We start from the raw sequence: 18367 nt of genomic DNA, 5'->3' as shown, positions 1-18367 counted from the left end.
AATTTTATTGAAAAACAGATAGCCATATTTATATTATAAACTAAAAATTTTGTACAAAACAGTGGGAGGGTCTTTTTCATATACGTACGTTTAAAAATACGAGAAGAGTCGATACCTACCTTGAACTGCATCGAACAGCGCCGAAACAGCGCGCGTCGCAAGTCGCAATCTTGCAAACAGCAGTCCACGTATACAGGTATATAATACGTTACAAGATTCACAAGTACCGTGAGCACAGCGTCGTCAATATCATCTCGCCCATGGCCTCGTAGATACCGGCAGATATCGACGATATTGTTCCTGGTTTCTGACCCCACCGACCACACGTCTCAAATCATCCGGGTATCGTAAATATCGAGGAAGTTGGGAGAGAAGCTCCAGTGATGGATTCCAACGCGGAAAAAAGCGAAGCTGAGCAGCAACCGCCAAAGCAGGTGTCCCCTACTGCTGGCGGAATGGACGACGAGAACTCGGTGACTATGCTCGACGTTCTTCAGGAAGAGGCTGCTCTCGAGGAGGATGCCAACGCCGTCCTTGGAGCCTCCGACGACCAAAACTGCACGTACAGCCAGGTAAGACTTCACTCCTGTATTTATGCGAGCCAAGGCGGGGTAAGAGAGCACATTTCCCTCTTTGAGCTCTCAGCCCCCGACATTTTTCTCATATCTTTTTTTTTGTTTTTTTTTCCTCGGAAAGAGGATGATCCACCTTTTTATTTTACACAGCAATTTTGAAAACTTGTGGAGTTCTTTAATTATTTTTTGCGATGCGATTGCATTGGTTGGTTTTTACATTTTTAAGGCCCAAACAGTGCGATAGGACGAATGACGTGTGTGTGTTTGTATTGACGGTTTGTTTGGATTCATTACCTCGTAATCGTACCTTATATACTTACTAGGAGGTTTATTTTTGATTATTGCGTTATCATAGCTTATAATGTTCATGTATCCAAGCGCTATTCTAGACAAAGTATTATTTTTCGGTAGATGAAAAGTGAGGTACATGAAAATTTCATTTCATCCCGGAATCTTGAAATCTGTACATCGTACCTACAATTCTGTAGAGTAATGGATGGTATATAAATGATTTCTGTGTACCGTTATTGAGAATCACTGTTTATGTTTTATCAGGGATACATCCGACAAGCGTTGTACGCTTGCAGGACTTGCTGTAGCGAAGGTACTAGAGCTGCCATTTGTTTTGCCTGTTCCCTTCACTGCCATGAAGGCCATGATCTTATTGAACTTTACACAAAGAGAAATACCAAGTGCGATTGTGGAAATTCCAAATTTGGCGATAAATCATGCAACCGTGAGTCGGTACGTATTCTTGGAAAATTGCACTAGTTTTTCTTTTCAAATTAAAAATGACTCGGATGTTTCAGACAAAATCGCCAGAAAACGAAAAGAACAAGTACAATCACAATTATGATGGATTTTACTGCATTTGCAATAGACCTTATCCAGATCCAGATCAAACTGAAGATGATGAAATGATTCAGTGTGCAATCTGCGAAGATTGGTATCACTCAAAGGTAAATATATTACAAACTTCGTCTTTGACCATACAGGATCGAAATTTTATTCTTTAAATATTTCCAGCATTTAGGTAATAATACCAAGAGCCTTCCAGAGGATGACGAGTACAGTGAAATGATATGCTCTGGATGCATGAAAGAACATGATTTCCTGTGGCGATATGCTACTAAATATTCTAGTAAGCACAACAATATTGATTGTTAATTCTTAATTAAATTTATGACTTTTTATTTTACCACTCTTGTAGTTTCCAAAGATAAGAATGTCCACGCGAATCCGGAAAATGAAAAAGTTGACGTAGAAAAACTCGAAATTGAGTGCACTTTACCAGTTGCTGATTCTCCAATAAAGGAGGGGAGCGTGTTCTGGTCGGCAACTTGGCGATCTTCATTATGCCATTGTGAAAAGTGTCAAAAAGTAAGACACACAAAATCACATAAAGCCATAAAGAAACAATGACGAAACGATGAAAAAAAAATATATTTTTGATTTTTAGACTTATGAAGAGCATGGCTTATCGTATCTTCTGGACCCGTTCGACACTGTCCAAGAGTATGAAAAAGTCAGCAAGGCTAAAGGTAACGAATCTCTTCATGAGAAGGGCATGAAGGCTCTCGCATCTCTCGGCCATGTACAGCAATTGACCGCTATCGAAGAGTATAATAAAATGAAAGACAATCTGAAGGAATATCTTAAGAAATTTGCTGAGAATAAAAAGGTTGTGCGAGAGGAAGATATCCGGGAATTTTTTACTAAAATGGCATCGCAAAAGCGCCAAAAGGTCGTTGTTCCAACTTTTTGCCGTTAAGGGCATTTCAAATTTTTTTAAATGTTTTAAGTAAAAAAAAAAAAAAAAAAAGAAATTTATCGTGTTTTTATAAACTAAATCTTGTAGCATTTTACTTGATCCATTTGGGGCTACAAGAACTGCCAAATTAATGGTAATTTATTGTTCCTTTTCTATATGCATGTAAAACGTTTATACCGATTTCGGGAACTCTTAAAATAGTTTGTAGCAATAGTATGTTTACATTAAAAAATTTTTAGCGTTTTAAAAAAAAATCCGTTTTGAAAACGGTGTATCTCGAATCATTGAAATCAATCAACGATAATTGTTTTTTTTGTAAGGAATTTTTGAAATATAATTTTTGCATAGTAAAATACAGTATTCGTTCTGAATTGAATCAACACAATCTAAATCTATTATTAATGCAATTTTCAAAAAGGCACAATGGTTTTTTGAAATTTTAAATTTTCCAGGTAAACATATTTACATTCCGAAGTAACACCAATAGAGATGAATCATTCAATTTTCGTTTCTAATTCTTGAAGTCCTCGATTTTCGAGGTTTTGGTTCGAATCGGAAGTACCACTATGGGTTTACTGGAGCTCGGTTTGTCGGTGTAAATGGACCAAGTCCTTTCGATACAGTCGAATATTCCTGAAACGAAAATTTCGATTATTCATCCCGTTGGTCGTGTTTGCATACACCTGTATAATTCTCGTACCTGTTGCTATAGTCTTGACATAATCGTCGGGATGTATTTCCTGATAAACTCTATAGTCGTCGTCCGTCTGATCGCTGAGCACGTCTATAACGTCCTGAAGGGTTTTCGGCTGATCGTGCCTGTTGATAGCGTCCATCCTGTGAATGCTGCTGTCTATGATACAACCCACTACTTCCGGTACCTTCAGCCGCATGTACCTGTTGCAAAATATTAATATACATCCGAGGTTTGGCGATGAGACATTGTAAGACCCTCGTGTGGGGTAAAAATGTTCTATGGACGCACTTGTTGCAATGATAGAGGTAATCACCGGGACGGGCCTCGCTGATGTCGAGACGCGAGCTCGTGTCGTTTGGTTCGGCGGGGCCGATTTCGATGTTCTTGAACACCCGATCGCTGTAAAAACTCGCATCGTTGACGAAGGTCATGTTGACGGAGAAGCCCTCCGCGGCGCCGTAGCCTTCGTTGCGAAGCACCTCCTCGGCGCACTCGCCACTGTCGGCCGCGAGAAGCGCTCGCGCCAAAAAGTACCGGGCTGTTGGACCATTCGTAGTTATTATTATGTTCAAGTAGTTGATTGGTCGCAAAAGTTAAAAAATAGAGCCCACGTGTTTTCCCGGAGCAAAGATGCTCGGCGCTGAGGGTGTTGACGCTGTAGACGAGGCCGTGGTGGTTGTAGCCCATCGTGTACCCGGGTAGGAATCCGGCGTAGCTCAGCGAGCAAAACTTTTCTTCCGCCAGTCCTGCCTCCACAATGTGCGCGTCCACTAGGTACCAGTGGTTCAACGTCTCGCTGAGCGCGTCCTCGTTGTGACCTAGAATCTCCTACGCCGTCGCGGCGATTAAATTTTATTTTAATTTACTAATTATACCCTTTGAATCCTCCCATTCCTATCTTCCCTCTCTCGAATCAAGCGCCCCCAAAAAGCTAAAGCTTGCGCGTACACCCCATTCCGTTGGGTATCGATCGAAAAAGGTTGAAAAATGTGCAAGTTGATGAAAATAGTTGAGCGCCTCTGTACAATCAAGTATTGAATATCACAGAAGATAATACCTGACCAGGTTGGTTGCAGATAATCGAAGAGCAGCCAACGGGGTTCTTGCCGTTTCTCATCACCTCGCCATTTGTCTCGGGGGGCACAATGATGTCGTCCAGGTGCATAAGGAATAGCTGCAACGCGAATTTAATCATATGTTTAGGTGGATAGACTTTATAATAATACGTATATACACATAATTATATTATACTCGTGGTACACTTTGGTGATAACCATTATACTAATTTCGGTACGTATTGAATAAGGAGCGCCTTATTTCGTATGACTGTACCTACAATATATATAAGTATACGTGCGTGTACGGCAAATCCTTGCGGTTTTCATCTTTTGATTACAAAGGCGCGAGGACGCTCTTCTTGTTATATATACTTTTATTGTGACGCACGCGTTTCCGCGAATATTTACACGTTTTGTTCGAAATTTCGTTTACGTAAGTATGCCAAAGTGTAATGAATTTTCTGAGAAGTGATTCCTTTTTCGTTGCTATACCATACGTTTCTTCACAATTGTGAGTGCGTAATTTGAGTATATTGTGCTCAATAAAAACTTCCCATCAACGCACGTAAGTACACGTGCTCACTCTGAAATGTGCAACACTCTCCTTGCTAGACTCATCCCTCCGATACACCAAGATTATCCCAAGATGCATGTGTACAGGTATACCAAGAGCTCCTCCCGATTAAACAAAAAAAAGCCGTATGTATATATATCACATCGGGTATAGAGACTGACCTTGTAGAAGGGCACCTCGGAGCCGTCGGCCGTGCCCTCGATCTCGCGGACGTACTGCGGGTACTGCTCCATCACGCAGGCGAGCGTCTCGTCGTAGACGCGCCGGCCCCCTGGTGTCTCGTACTGGGCCAAGTACGTGTCGTTCAGGGGCCCGTACGTTTCGACAAAGTCTTGGATGATCTTTTTGAACGTCCGACCCTGCAGCGAAATCAATAAATAACAACATCAGTAGACCTGTACGGCACAACATGTTCGATTCGTTTGCGTTTATTTTTTAATCCGACTCGATCTGCAGGTGGCATTGTTTTAGAGAAATGCACCTATATGTAAACCGTTATTGCGCGCACTAGAAAGGAGACTGAACGAAAAAACACGTGTATTTGATGGAGAAAGAAAAAACGCAGAAAAACATCAAGTGTGACACGCTGCACCAAACGGACTTGTCCTATCAAAAAAAAAAAAAAAAAAAAACAGAGAGATAGAGAGCAAAAAAGCGCTTTTGTTTCATTATCAAAGTCACGCATCGAATAATGCTAACTATCTCATGCTTACCTATACATCTATCTCACGGTTCGCGTGATTAACGTATACTATATGCATAGAGAAACAGTAGCACCTTTCAAGATCACCACCAACTCTCAAATGTGTTTTGTTCATTACATAATATATTAAACGGGGTGGGTACGAATATTCTTTTTTCTCTTTCTCCTTTTTTTTATCACCTGCAAACACTCCCAACTATACTTACTTTTCCGAGCTGCATCGATTTCATTAAAAGTTTATTCTAATCTGGCTTTTCCTTATTAGTATAATTAATAATAATCCTACATCGAATGCGATCTTTTTTCTTTATTTTTACCATACTGAGAAAATCTATCTAAAAGGACTTTATTTCTTTTTTCTTTACCGTAAATGTATATCTTCCGATTACTTATGTGTCAAATATTAAATTGTGTAAACTAAAAAAACTAAAAAAAAAGACCGAAAAAATCTAAAGAAGACATCTCAATGCTCAAGTAGGTACATACTTATTTCTCTTCGCATCAGCTTCGTATGAGCACCTAATACTCAGACGTCAGATCACGTTGCATGCGCGTAAGAAAAATTACGAAATTTCTCGGAAGCCGTATCCAAACTATCATCCACAGCGCACCTATCATTGTAATATTGTATACGGTACCTATTATGCAAGACAAGGTAACAGAGCTCGCCATGGATTATAAAAAAAAAAAAAAAATCAATGTTTGCAGGTCGCATTACTGTCGTTTGTGAGTCCTTAGTTTCAACAAATAAACTCAAGCTTACCATACTTGTCTTGTGATTCATTAACTTGTCCATCGATATAAATACATAAAATGTAAGACAATTTTTGCTTCAAATTGAAAAAAATGCATTTTATTTGTCTTTTCGATATGGTCCAACTTTAAACTATATATACAGCATATTGGCATCTGTTGGAAAAAAAAAACTCGAGCACTGCATCAACGTTTCGAACCATGCAACTACTTATTGAAAGGTATTTTACATGGGTAATTGGTTTAAACTATATATACAGCCATTGGCATCTGTTGGAAAAAAAAACTCGAGCACTGCATCAACGTTTCGAACCATGCAACTACTTATTGAAAGGTATTTTTTATGAGTAATTGGCTTATGAGAAAAAACCTAGTAGGTAAGTATTGTCTTTTCTGCTTGTTCCTCAAAAATTCTCCTCAAACTCTTGCCTTTTCCTCCTCTTAATATGCAGTAGCTATTATAAATAAGCATGGAAAATTACGGAAAATTACAAAGAGTACCTATTACATTTCTATATGCGCTCTTTCATATGAGACAAAGTGTCGAGTAATAACACTTTATCTTCCTTTATGAAAAAAAAAAAAAAAAAAAAAAAAATTTGAGCTGTGTAATTGTCATTGGGTTGTAAGTAGATCTAATTATTTGGTTCACGTTTTTTCCCCGAATGCATTTGCGTAAATGCATGTATAGATTACACTCTATCTTCTATCGTCAAATAGGAACTATACTCGACTGCAACTCTACAATGCATTTGAAATTGCCCATCCAAACTTAGTCTTGACGAATTATCTCTGTGTCGTTAATTAAATAAGTAACGTGACACAATATTTAATGGGTCATAGGTATGCAAAAAAAAGGTATACATAGGTATATAGGATTCGAGACATACTCGGTAAGAAAATTTAACTTGCTAAGTATACTCGAGCAGTGAGAATTGCGCGAAGAAAATGCAGTTTTAGGAGTATTTTTCGAAAAAGAGGCGAGCTTAATACCGATAGTGCACCAAAAGTCACCCATGCAATTATCTACTATCAGGAAATTATCATTTTTTTTTTTCGTAAACACGATAGTGACGCAATTTAAAAATTTAATCAAGTACTTCCTGGTGTTTTTACAGCCTCGGTAAACACATTGCGCAATTAAAAAAAAATTTTGGTTCTCAAGAGCCCAAAAAGTCGGCAATGATCGTATTTAACGAGCAATGACATAATTAAAATCAGATAAACTTGGTTAAACGGCACGGCACAAACAATAGATGGCAATCGGATACGACGCGCGCAGTCAATAAGTACGTTTGTATATGCGCTATCGGATTCATTCGCGGGTACATTGTCGCACGACACCGACACCCCCTGTGTTCTCTCCTTATGTACTGCATAGTCAAGACTTATCAAGGTATAAACATCTTGGAGTGCCAATGTCATTGCACAAGTGCACCACTCCACCGTAAGAGATAATAATGCATAATTTATGCACGCGCGCGAGATTATTTACAATCGCGAGCACTTATACATGCGTGTGGTTGCTTTTCTTTTTTCTTCTTCTTTCTTTTTTTTTTCCACCAATCGCATCAATGCTACCAATTTCGAAAGTCTCCTTCGAGAGACCTCAGGTATGATACCGATTAGTCTCACGGTGCGATGATACATCGGCTGAAAGAGCTTATTGCTCTATAAAAATATCCAAGATTCCTCATCGCCGGGGGAAAATTTGCTATTATAATGATTAAACACGAGTATAGTGAATAAACAAGCGATGCGTATTACAAACGTAGTTTCCTAATCAACGACTTATATATATATATTTATTATTAATTGCAGCGAGGCTGAATTTTACCATAATGCATGTAATCTATATAATAAACGTGCGCCTCCACGGTAACACATTCAATGTAGCGCGACACCACTTATTGAAATAATCGCGATTTTTCTTTGCATTATCTTTCCTCGGCAGCGCTCTGTTATTAACGACCAGGTGATAACGAGGCGTTTATGCCTGCACTTCTGGGCGTGTGTTTGTTTTGTGCAACATCTAATTATGCTGTACGCATATTATATACGTGCAAAAGGTACTCACTATGTCGAATCCGATCTCGTAGTGGGTGCCCCGAGTGTAAACGATGGGGATGGCATTCCTCCTGCCGATGGCCTGGGCTGTCAAGTTCTCCCGCGGCACCTCCACTATCGTCGTCATTGTGACGCTCGAGGCTCGATCTGACTAAATTCGGCACAGTCAGAAACGACGACAATGATCGCGCTTGTCGCCCAAAATCGGCATTATATTTGCATTCTGATCGTTATTTCATCTATTTAATTTTATTGTACGGACCCTTTTTTGTCACGTAGTTTTACCTTTTCAACAAAATATATCACGGCAACTTTTCGCTATGCCTGTAGTTACTATGTAATCTTGCAAAGACGAAAAAAGCAATCCCTGCTCTTGTTATTAATTATTATAGAAAAGCTAAGCAGTAAGGTATAAGCAAATGAAATAAAATACAAATTAAAGCATCAAAACGGGTAAAATAAAATTTCTCTTGGCGAATATTGGTATATTTATCTTGTACATATATAATAGGCACGGGGGTCGAAAACTCACCCTTCGAGTATGCGTAACTAATGTATTATAGGTAGGTGTTCTCTTTTCTATAACGAAATGAATAAACAAATATACATTATAGAAATGCAGAATGGCATCAGGTGATCGTAAAACAAGTGTACCTGTACAGAAATCGTAGAAAAGCCCCAAGAGAGTGTTACTGTTACACTGAGCCGTGCCCGGAGCTCGACGAGTCTCCAACTGGCGCGCGGAAGAACGATCGAGCCTCCCGAGTCTTTTATCGACTTCGCGGGCTGCTCGTCAATGTTACTACTCGCGCTAACGCTATCGTGCACTGCTTAGCTTAGTTTACCTATACACCGACACAAACACGCTTATACTTTTGTAACTGCAGTAACAGTAGCAGCCCTCTCCGTATGTTGTTACCGCGGAATTATACCTATATACCTATACCTGCACATTCTACCACCCGATCGTATTTGCACCTCACGTGAACTCCCTCTTGATATTACCTGTTAATGGTTGAAAAAAAAAAAAAAAACATCTATTCACGTTTCTTTATTCGTTGCTGTTTAATTGTCACTGTATTCCCGCGATGTGAGAGCACATTTTTCCTCCCGACTTTTGTAGATTAGATCAATTACTACATATACCTGCAGAAACAGGTGAAGGTATCGTTTTTCCATTGGAAGTATACAGGTGTATACCTTACTGACCAGATCTAAAGGTACGCTTTCAAAGTGAACGCCGACGAGTTGAATGCACAATTTAATCAAATGTACCTGCATTGTTTCGCTGCAGAACTATTTCGTTCGATCCTCAAGCCGTACAGAGCGAAATCAAAGCTGTTTCGCGCTATATCCACAAAATAACGGTGTAACCCCGCATTTTTACCATTTGTACCTACGTTGAGTTATTTAATCCGAATTTTCAGTTGGAATTACAATTTTAGCTCAAATGATTGTCCATGTATAAGTGGTATACACTGTCTCTGCTTGTTTGAAAAAAAACTCTTTTTTTTTTTTTCATTTCGGGGGTGGATACTCCATTTATAATACATGCCCAAGGATAAGGGACCACTGGAGCTTTTCGAGCTCTTGAACTTTTCTGCCGCTGCAAAAGTAAAAAAAAAAGAAAAGAAAAAAGTCGATTTGTAAAGTTCGTTGCAGCCCTTGGCCTCTGCGTATTCATTAATTCACGCACTACGTACCTAATTGACAGAGAAACTTAGAATGGGCAACCTTCGATGAAACATTAACACCATCTCGAACTTGCAGCCGCAAAAAGTTTCAAAACCAAAGGCAGCTTAATTCGAGCGAAAAGTTGCAAATTTGCAAGCCCACTGTATTAATTTATACACTTGGGTATTACTTGTGCAGGTGGTAGGTACATGCCATGCGCGTATTTCCATTGTACTTGCGCCTCACAAGAGCACGGACGGACACAAAGTCGTTTTTGCCCGCTGACCCCCTAAGCTCGCGCCAATCGATACACACTCCATTTAAATGCATTATACGTGCTAACCACCCCTGGACACGAAAGGACTAAAATTTTTTTAAATAATCAGCGATGCTATACCGTTGTTTTCGTTACCCTGGAAAATTAAATTTTTCACGCTCGATAAGCTGCAAGCAATCCCACGCACAAGTGGCGAAGCATCGGTCACGAGTATTATATAGTGGACTACTTAACGCTTTTCAAGCTGTATATATTTTCGTATAACTTGCAACATTTTACGTGTTTATTAATTGTGAACGCTATGCGCATTGTGTCAGTGTACAAATAAAACTCTCAATCCTTTAGGGTAATATGTGCCTTTTTTTATTATGGTTATCGCATTATTCATCATCGCCGTGGCCATAAACCGTGAGAGAACTTCATTGTTGAGTCCCAATTTTATTGGCCATTTTCTTTTTTTTTTTCTCACTCGTTTGAGGTAATTCAATTTCAGTTCAATTTCCTCTTCAGTGGGACATAAAATAAAAGAGAAAAAAAAATCAATCTACCCACGTTAGTGATAATTAATAAGCGAGTGAAGCGACCAAATCAGGCCAATTGATGATACTGTAATTGTTACCGGAACTGGACCATCATAGATCACAAAAAAAAAAAATTAATGTGAGAAGCGTGCCATAAAAAGTTACGGCGACCCGATTGGAAAGAAACATACACTCCCCCCGCTGTGTTTTTTTATATAGAAACGCAAGAGCTAGTAGGTACTTGTATGTTTTTATGTACTGCGACTTCCCTGGCTTTTCTATAGATACCTGTAGCGCAGAGGGAAAAAAAGAAAAAAAAACTAAACCCAATAAACAAACAATAAACTGATGACTCCAAAAGGGGCACTCAAGGGCTTTTCTTTTCCATAGGAAAGAGCTCTCGATCTGCCGGTAGGTAATTAATGTCTTCGCGTACGTCACGCACATGTATCAATTAAGAGTGTCGCTAAGAAAAATAATAAAAAAAAAAAGCCTCGGTGGAAGGTGGCAGTGGTGAAGAAGAAGAGGATGGAGATGAAGCAAAGTGTAAAAATCGCCCTGAACTTTCCTTAAGAGGCACGTGTTTTCCTGGGAAAATCGCGAGAACGGGAGCTTCGCGACGCAACGCGCTCAAGGTCGATTTTACGCGAACTAGAAGTTGCGCGAGTCAGTCGGCGATGATCGATCGGTCGGACGAAAGGGGATCCTTGGCTTTCCAAGTCATGTAAGTTTTATTTTATTTTATTTTTATTTTTATTTTTTCTCATCTTTGTCAAAACAAAGGGCATCTCTTGAAAGGGGCGCGGCACGTGCAGGCTGTTGCGATTAAAGTTCGAGTGCCATTGTCCGTTTAATTGATTGCAGGCTCGCAGGTATATATATATATATATTAATAGCTCGATTCCACAATCCATACGATTAAAATACACTGGATAATATACGGGTGCACTACACCTATTGTATATACGTATGGTATAATGAAATCATTTATTAATATGTACATAACTTTTGTACGGAACATTGTGTGTCATTACGTATTTTATCTATTTTTCACAGGACAACTCGAGGAATTCACATGTTTGGTTATTCGACACTTTGCATGATATCCATCCATTGGACTATTTTTTTACAAATCACAATATGTAATGAAATCATGCATGTATATATATGTAAAGCTAGTGCGTGCGTTAAATTGCAGAATTAAATTATATATTGAAACATAAAATAATATTATTGTTATTACTCCAGTCGGTGATTGCACAACCATGTGAGTACTTGTACGTACGCACATTTCGTCAATTTCATTTAAAAATTTTTTTTGTCAGAAAACAAAATTTACATTTCCCACGACGTCCTTGATTATTTGACGTTCATGAAAAACGAAGTGAGCGGAGAATATCATCTCGCTGGCTCTATATGTATTATATATAAGCACGCGTACGTTGTTGCATCTACGTTGCCCCGTTAATTATCTTTAATGTAAACGGCAAATGTTATTATAAAAAAAAAAGTTATATCAAACGGCTACTGTCAATGTACAGCGAACTTGAAAATCGTCAATGTGCAGTGATGACCCGTCAAAGTAGTACAGAGGAAGAATGATACCACGTGTGTATAGGCGACGATCGGAGATTGTCTCTTGTCTGTAAGTAATGCACTTTTATTTTACGCAATCGCCGGTACACGTAATGCAGCGCAGGGAAGCATGCAAAGGTAAAAAGCCGCCGGTAATCCTGCGATTACGCGGAAGAAGGTCGCGTCGTCGAGGAGCTCGCGCTTTTTTTCTCTTTTTTTTTTTTTTTTCTTTCTACGTTCGACATGTATCGCGATCGAATTGTGCACCCAAGACATTATATTGCATTAGACAATGCAAGTCACACGTATGCAGTATTTTTACTCGCGCGAGTGTGTTGGTATCGTGATTAATTTTTTTTTTCTATTATGGTCTCTAATTGCTGCAGGAACATTTCGATCGAGCGGGTTTTGTTAATTTTTCGCAAACGTGGTTTTTTATCGCTGATTTTCTTATACGCATGCCGAGACTCAATTTGGTTCTAAGCTATACTTTTTTGGAACTCCGAGTGTTGGTTGTTATATGTATTTGTGTATTATTTATTATAAAATAGTTCAACCAGTAAAATGAGGACACGTGCGATGTATCTGTTAACGATCATTATACGCCAATTTAGTGTAATGTATCGAATTAATTAAATTCGTACTTATTATTATGGATATCAAGAAAAAGTGACTAATGTAGTCGCTTGTGATGAAAATCGTTGTATAAAAGCATATACCAATCAGTTTTATTAAATCTTAAGATATTCCTTGGAATTTCGCAATCTGTGCGAAGTGAATACATTATTACTACGCTTCATTTTTTTTCTTCTTTTAATAGTCAAGAAATTACTACTCTATAATAACCCAAGGGATTTTTGCATATCATTTTCATTTGAAGTGTCATTGAACTTTTTTTCAATCATATGATTCTATATGAATACGTGATGAAGTTTAATAGAATTATCCGTCACGAACTTCAATAGAAAAATACTTTTTTTTTTAAGAATTACAGTGAAATCTTCAATAGTCATTAAAAAATACGTCATATATCTACGAGAGAAATTATACTAGGAAAAAAATCTCATTTGCTGAAATAAATAGACCAGTTTTTGATCGAATTTTCCGTTTATGGGAATGAGGTAAAATAGAAACAGAATGAAGGTCGCAGACTGCTATGCACCTGTTGAGTGAAAAGTCCCACGCACGAGTGTATACAAGTATAAAATATATGCATGTGCTATACTCCTCGATACACTTGACGAAATTTTGAACCGTCTAGTCGGACATCGCAAACCTTTCGCACTGACTTTTTTTTACTTAAGCCTTTAGTCCATGGCAATGGTTTTCTCTTTTCCATGTACACTTTTTCTTGCAGTGTACAATTTATTTAAAATCCTGGAGATGTTACAAATATTTAATCCAAATTGACAGATTTGCGTGAGTACGAAATCGAATAACAGTGTTTTGTAACTAATCTTCTTTATTTAATAGATGTATATTATTATCTATACAAAAGGTCGTGAATATGATTCATTATAATTTTACATTACACAATTTTGATTTGTTAAAATAATCATTATTTAGACAGAAATGTGTAAACAATTTTTAACAAATATTCATTGTAAAAAGATCATTTGAAATTTTTGCCTTTGCCTATTTACAATTTTTACATCGAAGTAACAATTGCATAATGTGTGCTCATCTGCGAACTTTAAAGTAAATAATTTGAGGTGTACAAGTACTTACGCAGGTTTCGGAAAAAAGTTTAAATTATAAAAATTACGAAAAAAAAGCAAGTGCCTCTGCAATGAAATTTCGATGCATAATAAAATACGGTTAACATTCAAGAAAAGTGTAAGCAATAACTTACATGTACTACTGGGTATGGTTTAGCGTAAAAGTATAAGTAATCATAGCTTACAATCTAACGTGTATAAAATAAAGCTACATACATTTTTAGATTAACAATTTTAAATAAATTAATCTAATATCAATAAAGCTTATGATCTTACCGTTTCATTTGTTACTATGGTGATTATACCATAATAAGTTTAGACTATTAATTTTTACAACATATGTAACTAGCTCTATTAACTGAAATTTCGAATTGACGATTGTCTCGAGATAGTTCGACGACTGCGTCTGAGAGCAGAAGTTTGATTTCGAGTTCGTAAGAGAGTTGGCGATTCTCGTCTGGTTTGATCGTCATTATCCGAATTTCTTTTTAATGGCGAGTTTTTATCTTCTTTGTACTCATCTGTTCGATAGGTCCAGTTTTTTACACTGCAATCCCACTGAAAGCGCGATAAAAAATGGATAAATATCTTTGAGCAACATTAACTGGATAAGTAAGTTGCATGTAAAAATTACCGAGGTTGAGACGATCTCTTGGTGATATGGATGCCAGCTTACATCTCTCACAACTGTATTGTGTCCTTTCAAGGTTCGTACTATCTCACCAGTAAGCAAGTCATATACTAGAGAAAAAGGATCAAGTTTCATGAGAATTGAAAATTACAACAAATCAAGATCATATTTAAAATAATTGTCATCTTACTTATCACACATCCTGTTCCACATCCAGTGTAAATATACCTTTGGCCAGTAGTAGCTGCTGGTGAAAAGTGACATCGGATCAGCGTTTGGACTACAATGTGACCACGATAAGTCATAAGACTTGTATCACCTTCTAATGGTTTCCTTGGGCATAAAACTATAATTAAGGTTTAGAGTTTTTACTGTATGAACATGTATATATAAATATGTTATAAAATAAGAGAACAACTAACATTTCTTTGGTACATGCTGCCATCTGTAATCCCAAGCAATAGAAACTGAAGATTCAGCTTGCTCTTGAACTTTTGAACTTGAAAATACACGAGCATCCCACAATTTGATTGTTTGATCCTTACTGTTTGTTATCAAATGCCTACCGTCTCTTCGTGGATCAACATACGTTATACCACCCATATGTCCTACCAAGGTGCCAACTGGTTTGGGATCATCCTCGCGCAAGGATCTCCTGTCCCAAACCTGATTGAAAAATACGATTTTAGAAATTTCAACTTGAAAGCAATTACTCATTATTCACCTTACAAAGTGAATCATCTCCAGCACTGTACAAAATTTGTGAAGAATCGTCAGCGAATGCGACGCTGTTTATGTCATAACCGTGTCCTTCAACCTTGGAAAAAAGAAAATACATGATTTAAAGTTTATTAAAAAAAGTTAATTAATTTACCTGATCCACTTACTTTTGTGCATTGCTGAGATCCTCTATCATAAATGTATAAACAGCCGTCATTTCCACCACAAAATAATTCTCTTCCATCACTAGAAAACACTACTGAAAATACACAAAACATTTGATTGTCTGCATTAAGCAACAAGGATTCTCGATTTTTTGGATCCCCATGAACTGAATGTAGGTACACTGAAACAATAGATTTGTTTATACTATGATTTCTACACTTTGTATTGACGTTATTGTTAAATAAAATTCTATTAAAAATGAAATATTAGGAATAATAGCTAATAATCACTTACAGTAATCAGACCAGCTTGAGTAGACAAAATAATTGCCATCTGGACTAAAAGCAGTATCCAAAATACTCCATCCAACTGATGATACAAAAAATTTTTTGTATTCTTTGTAATCACTCTTATGACGTTCATACAAGTGAATAACTCTATCTGAAAAATCGATATTCATGAAAAAATAAACTACTTTTCAAAATGGGTATAAAGAATAAGTTTAAATTGAAATTGATTGATACCTACCGTGAGTGGTTGTTAATAAATATTTTCCATCTTGTGAAAAAGTTCCACAAAATGGTTTTTTGTTATATTTTGTAACTAAGGTATCATGATTAGGTAAGTAAGTACAAGCTATTCTAGCTTTTTCACCACTTGTGAAACTTGGTCCAAGCTCTCTATTTCTAATCTTGACTGCCACTGACAGTTTAGATGTGTTGTTTAATGAGCAAGCTTGTTTAATTGATAAACTCAAGTCACTTTTCTGTGAATTCGATACTGTCATTATTGTATACTGGAAAAAAGAATATTGTCGAAACACGAGGCATTAGTGAATATTTACTTACGTCCAGTTTTTCTGTGCTCTCCCTAAGAGTTGAATTCTTAGGGCTAACAGTGGGTTGGACATAATCCTCTTGACTGTCATCTTCATCGTCATTATTACTAATATGCCACACATGATACAAGACAAAATTTGAATAAGATAAGTATAGATAAAAAGCAGTGAGTGACGTTTTGGTCAATATAAGAATTATACAAACATATAACCGCTAAACATGATGATGATGCGGTTGACCAGATTGTAGAGCAGAAATTGAATTTGAGCAAAGTCGAAAAAATATCCAAAACTACGTCGCAGCTCTATTCTCATCGTCGTCTCGAATAACAATCGAATTCTCGTGGTTCATTACTACCCACTTAAGTATGAGTCTCCAAATAATAAAAATTTGCACTTGCAGATATGGTTATGATGTGCATTTAACTCTGAATTCTGAATAGTACGTCTACATAACGTCTACATAACAGAAATAAGTGAAAACACACTTTGGATACTTGAAAAAGCAGGTCTTATTAAAACATATTAAATAGTAAACATGGTTAAAGTATGTGTTTTGTATGTAGAGCAGTTTGTACGCTTATTATAAGCCTGATACTTTAAGCTTGTCTGTCTACTTAGGTATCCTATCTTCCTATCTTGTCATTGGCAATGCAGGGCTAACGGGTCCTTCTGATTGGTTGAGAATGATCCCAGTCCAGTAAACCGCTATGCAAATGGACGGGCTTACATCATATTAAGTATTAAATGTATGGTCTAATAGTTGGTAAAAAACTATTTTTAAAAAATGCCAGAAAATATAAAGAATTTGTCACTAAGTATATTGATAGTTCTCAACACTAGCTCAAGTTTCGATTTCTTGCAGTTACCTACTGTTGGAGATTTAGAAATGTTTTTAGCGAATAAATTGAATTGCGCACTGCAGATTTTTAGGCAAATGTGAATACGAGTAGATGCTGTATGTTTTGTGTATGAATGTCTATGACAAAATCCACTAAATAAAATAAAATAGGCTATTACTTCAGCTGTGAATACAAAATTTAAATGAATGTAACGGAATTGCAGTTCGTCGGTAATAACACAGTGACCTGTCTAGAAGGATATATTCATTGTTAAGATAATTATTAAAACAATAACGAAAGCTTAGTACTTATGCGTTAATAAGAAAAATATTTTATACATTTTCATCACCCAGAATCATCGCTTTTGGCTTTTGAATACGAACGTTTGAAATTTAGGCCTTCTTTTCAGGCAAAAGGTTTCGACATTCAGTAAATCCATGGCTTAGTAAAATAAGGCTCTTTTCGCCCTATCTCCATTATTTACGTATATAGGGCGTTTGAAGTTTTGGACATATTTTTTCGAAATATTCCGTCCTTTTGGCAATGCTGTGGCTCTCTAGAGGTCCCTAGCAATACAAGGAACTATCCTAAATGCTGATTACGCAGTAGAATAATTTTTTTAACGATGGCAAAGGCCTATATTTTAAAATAAAAAAAAAAATATTTCAAATTTTGAGTGATCCCAAAATTAGGCTTATTTCGCCGTATCTCTATTATTTACGGAGATATGGGCATTTAAAGTTTTGGTCTTATTTTTTCGGAATATTCCGTCCTTTTGAAAATGCTGTGGCTCTCCAGAGGTCCCTAGCAATACAAGGGACTATCCTAGAGGCTGATGACGTGGTAAAAACATTATTTGACCGATAACAGAGCCCTAAATTTCGAATTAAAAAAAAAAATTAATTAAAAATTTAAGTGATCCCAATATAAGGCTTATTTCGCCGTATCTCCATTATTTACGGAGATATGGGCGTTTAAAGTTTTAGACATATATTTTTTAGGAATATTCCGTCCTTTTGGCAATGCTGTGGCTCTCTAGAGGTCCCTAGCAGTACAAGGGACTATTCTAGAGGCTGATTACCTCGTAAAAAAATTATTTGACCGATGATAAAGCCCTAAATTTCGAGATCAAAAAAAAATTATTTAAAAATTTAAGTGATTCCAAAATTAGGCTTATTTCGCCGTATCTCCATTATTTACGGAGATAT

At 37.1% G+C, this 18367-nt stretch overlaps 3 protein-coding genes across 5 annotated transcripts; 1 reads left to right on the top strand and 2 right to left on the bottom strand.

Annotated features, from left to right (window-relative positions):
- Positions 1 to 207: 207 nt before the first annotated feature.
- On the top strand, positions 208 to 2661 carry LOC106638620 (putative E3 ubiquitin-protein ligase UBR7). Its single transcript, XM_014351886.2, has 6 exons — positions 208 to 572; positions 1131 to 1319; positions 1385 to 1534; positions 1602 to 1716; positions 1786 to 1955; positions 2035 to 2661. Exons 1-6 carry the CDS (start codon positions 384 to 386, stop codon positions 2344 to 2346), a joined length of 1125 nt encoding a protein of 374 aa, XP_014207372.2. The 5' UTR covers positions 208 to 383; the 3' UTR covers positions 2347 to 2661.
- Positions 2662 to 2706: 45 nt separating this feature from the next.
- On the bottom strand, positions 2707 to 8979 carry tan (C45 family peptidase tan). 3 transcript variants are annotated; one of them, XM_089598441.1, is made up of 9 exons: positions 8853 to 8979; positions 8731 to 8777; positions 8209 to 8349; positions 4837 to 5034; positions 4101 to 4217; positions 3655 to 3871; positions 3332 to 3581; positions 3047 to 3243; positions 2707 to 2979 (listed from the first exon to the last, which is right to left on the bottom strand). In XM_089598441.1, exons 3-9 carry the CDS (start codon positions 8323 to 8325, stop codon positions 2858 to 2860), a joined length of 1218 nt encoding a protein of 405 aa, XP_089454567.1. In that variant the 5' UTR covers positions 8326 to 8349; positions 8731 to 8777; positions 8853 to 8979; the 3' UTR covers positions 2707 to 2857. The 3 variants fall into 3 exon arrangements, with proteins under 3 accessions (XP_089454567.1, XP_089454568.1, XP_089454569.1); XM_089598442.1 differs by having other exon boundaries at positions 8209 to 8345; XM_089598443.1 differs by lacking the exon at positions 8731 to 8777.
- A 4770-nt stretch (positions 8980 to 13749) lies between these two features.
- LOC106638629 (DDB1- and CUL4-associated factor 11) lies at positions 13750 to 16875 on the bottom strand. Its single transcript, XM_014351894.2, has 10 exons — positions 16523 to 16875; positions 16328 to 16424; positions 16008 to 16245; positions 15774 to 15920; positions 15482 to 15660; positions 15319 to 15411; positions 15017 to 15260; positions 14785 to 14940; positions 14598 to 14704; positions 13750 to 14521 (listed from the first exon to the last, which is right to left on the bottom strand). Exons 1-10 carry the CDS (start codon positions 16630 to 16632, stop codon positions 14318 to 14320), a joined length of 1575 nt encoding a protein of 524 aa, XP_014207380.2. The 5' UTR covers positions 16633 to 16875; the 3' UTR covers positions 13750 to 14317.
- Between the last annotated feature and the right edge of the window lie 1492 nt (positions 16876 to 18367).

This window comes from Copidosoma floridanum, unplaced genomic scaffold (assembly GCF_036245765.1).
Source record: "Copidosoma floridanum isolate Cflo_tuat_1 unplaced genomic scaffold, Cflo_Japanese_pri ptg000006l, whole genome shotgun sequence".
Classification (NCBI taxonomy): domain Eukaryota; kingdom Metazoa; phylum Arthropoda; class Insecta; order Hymenoptera; family Encyrtidae; genus Copidosoma; species Copidosoma floridanum.
Note: the sequence above shows the minus strand (reverse complement) of the source record. Positions and strands in the feature narration are given on the sequence as shown.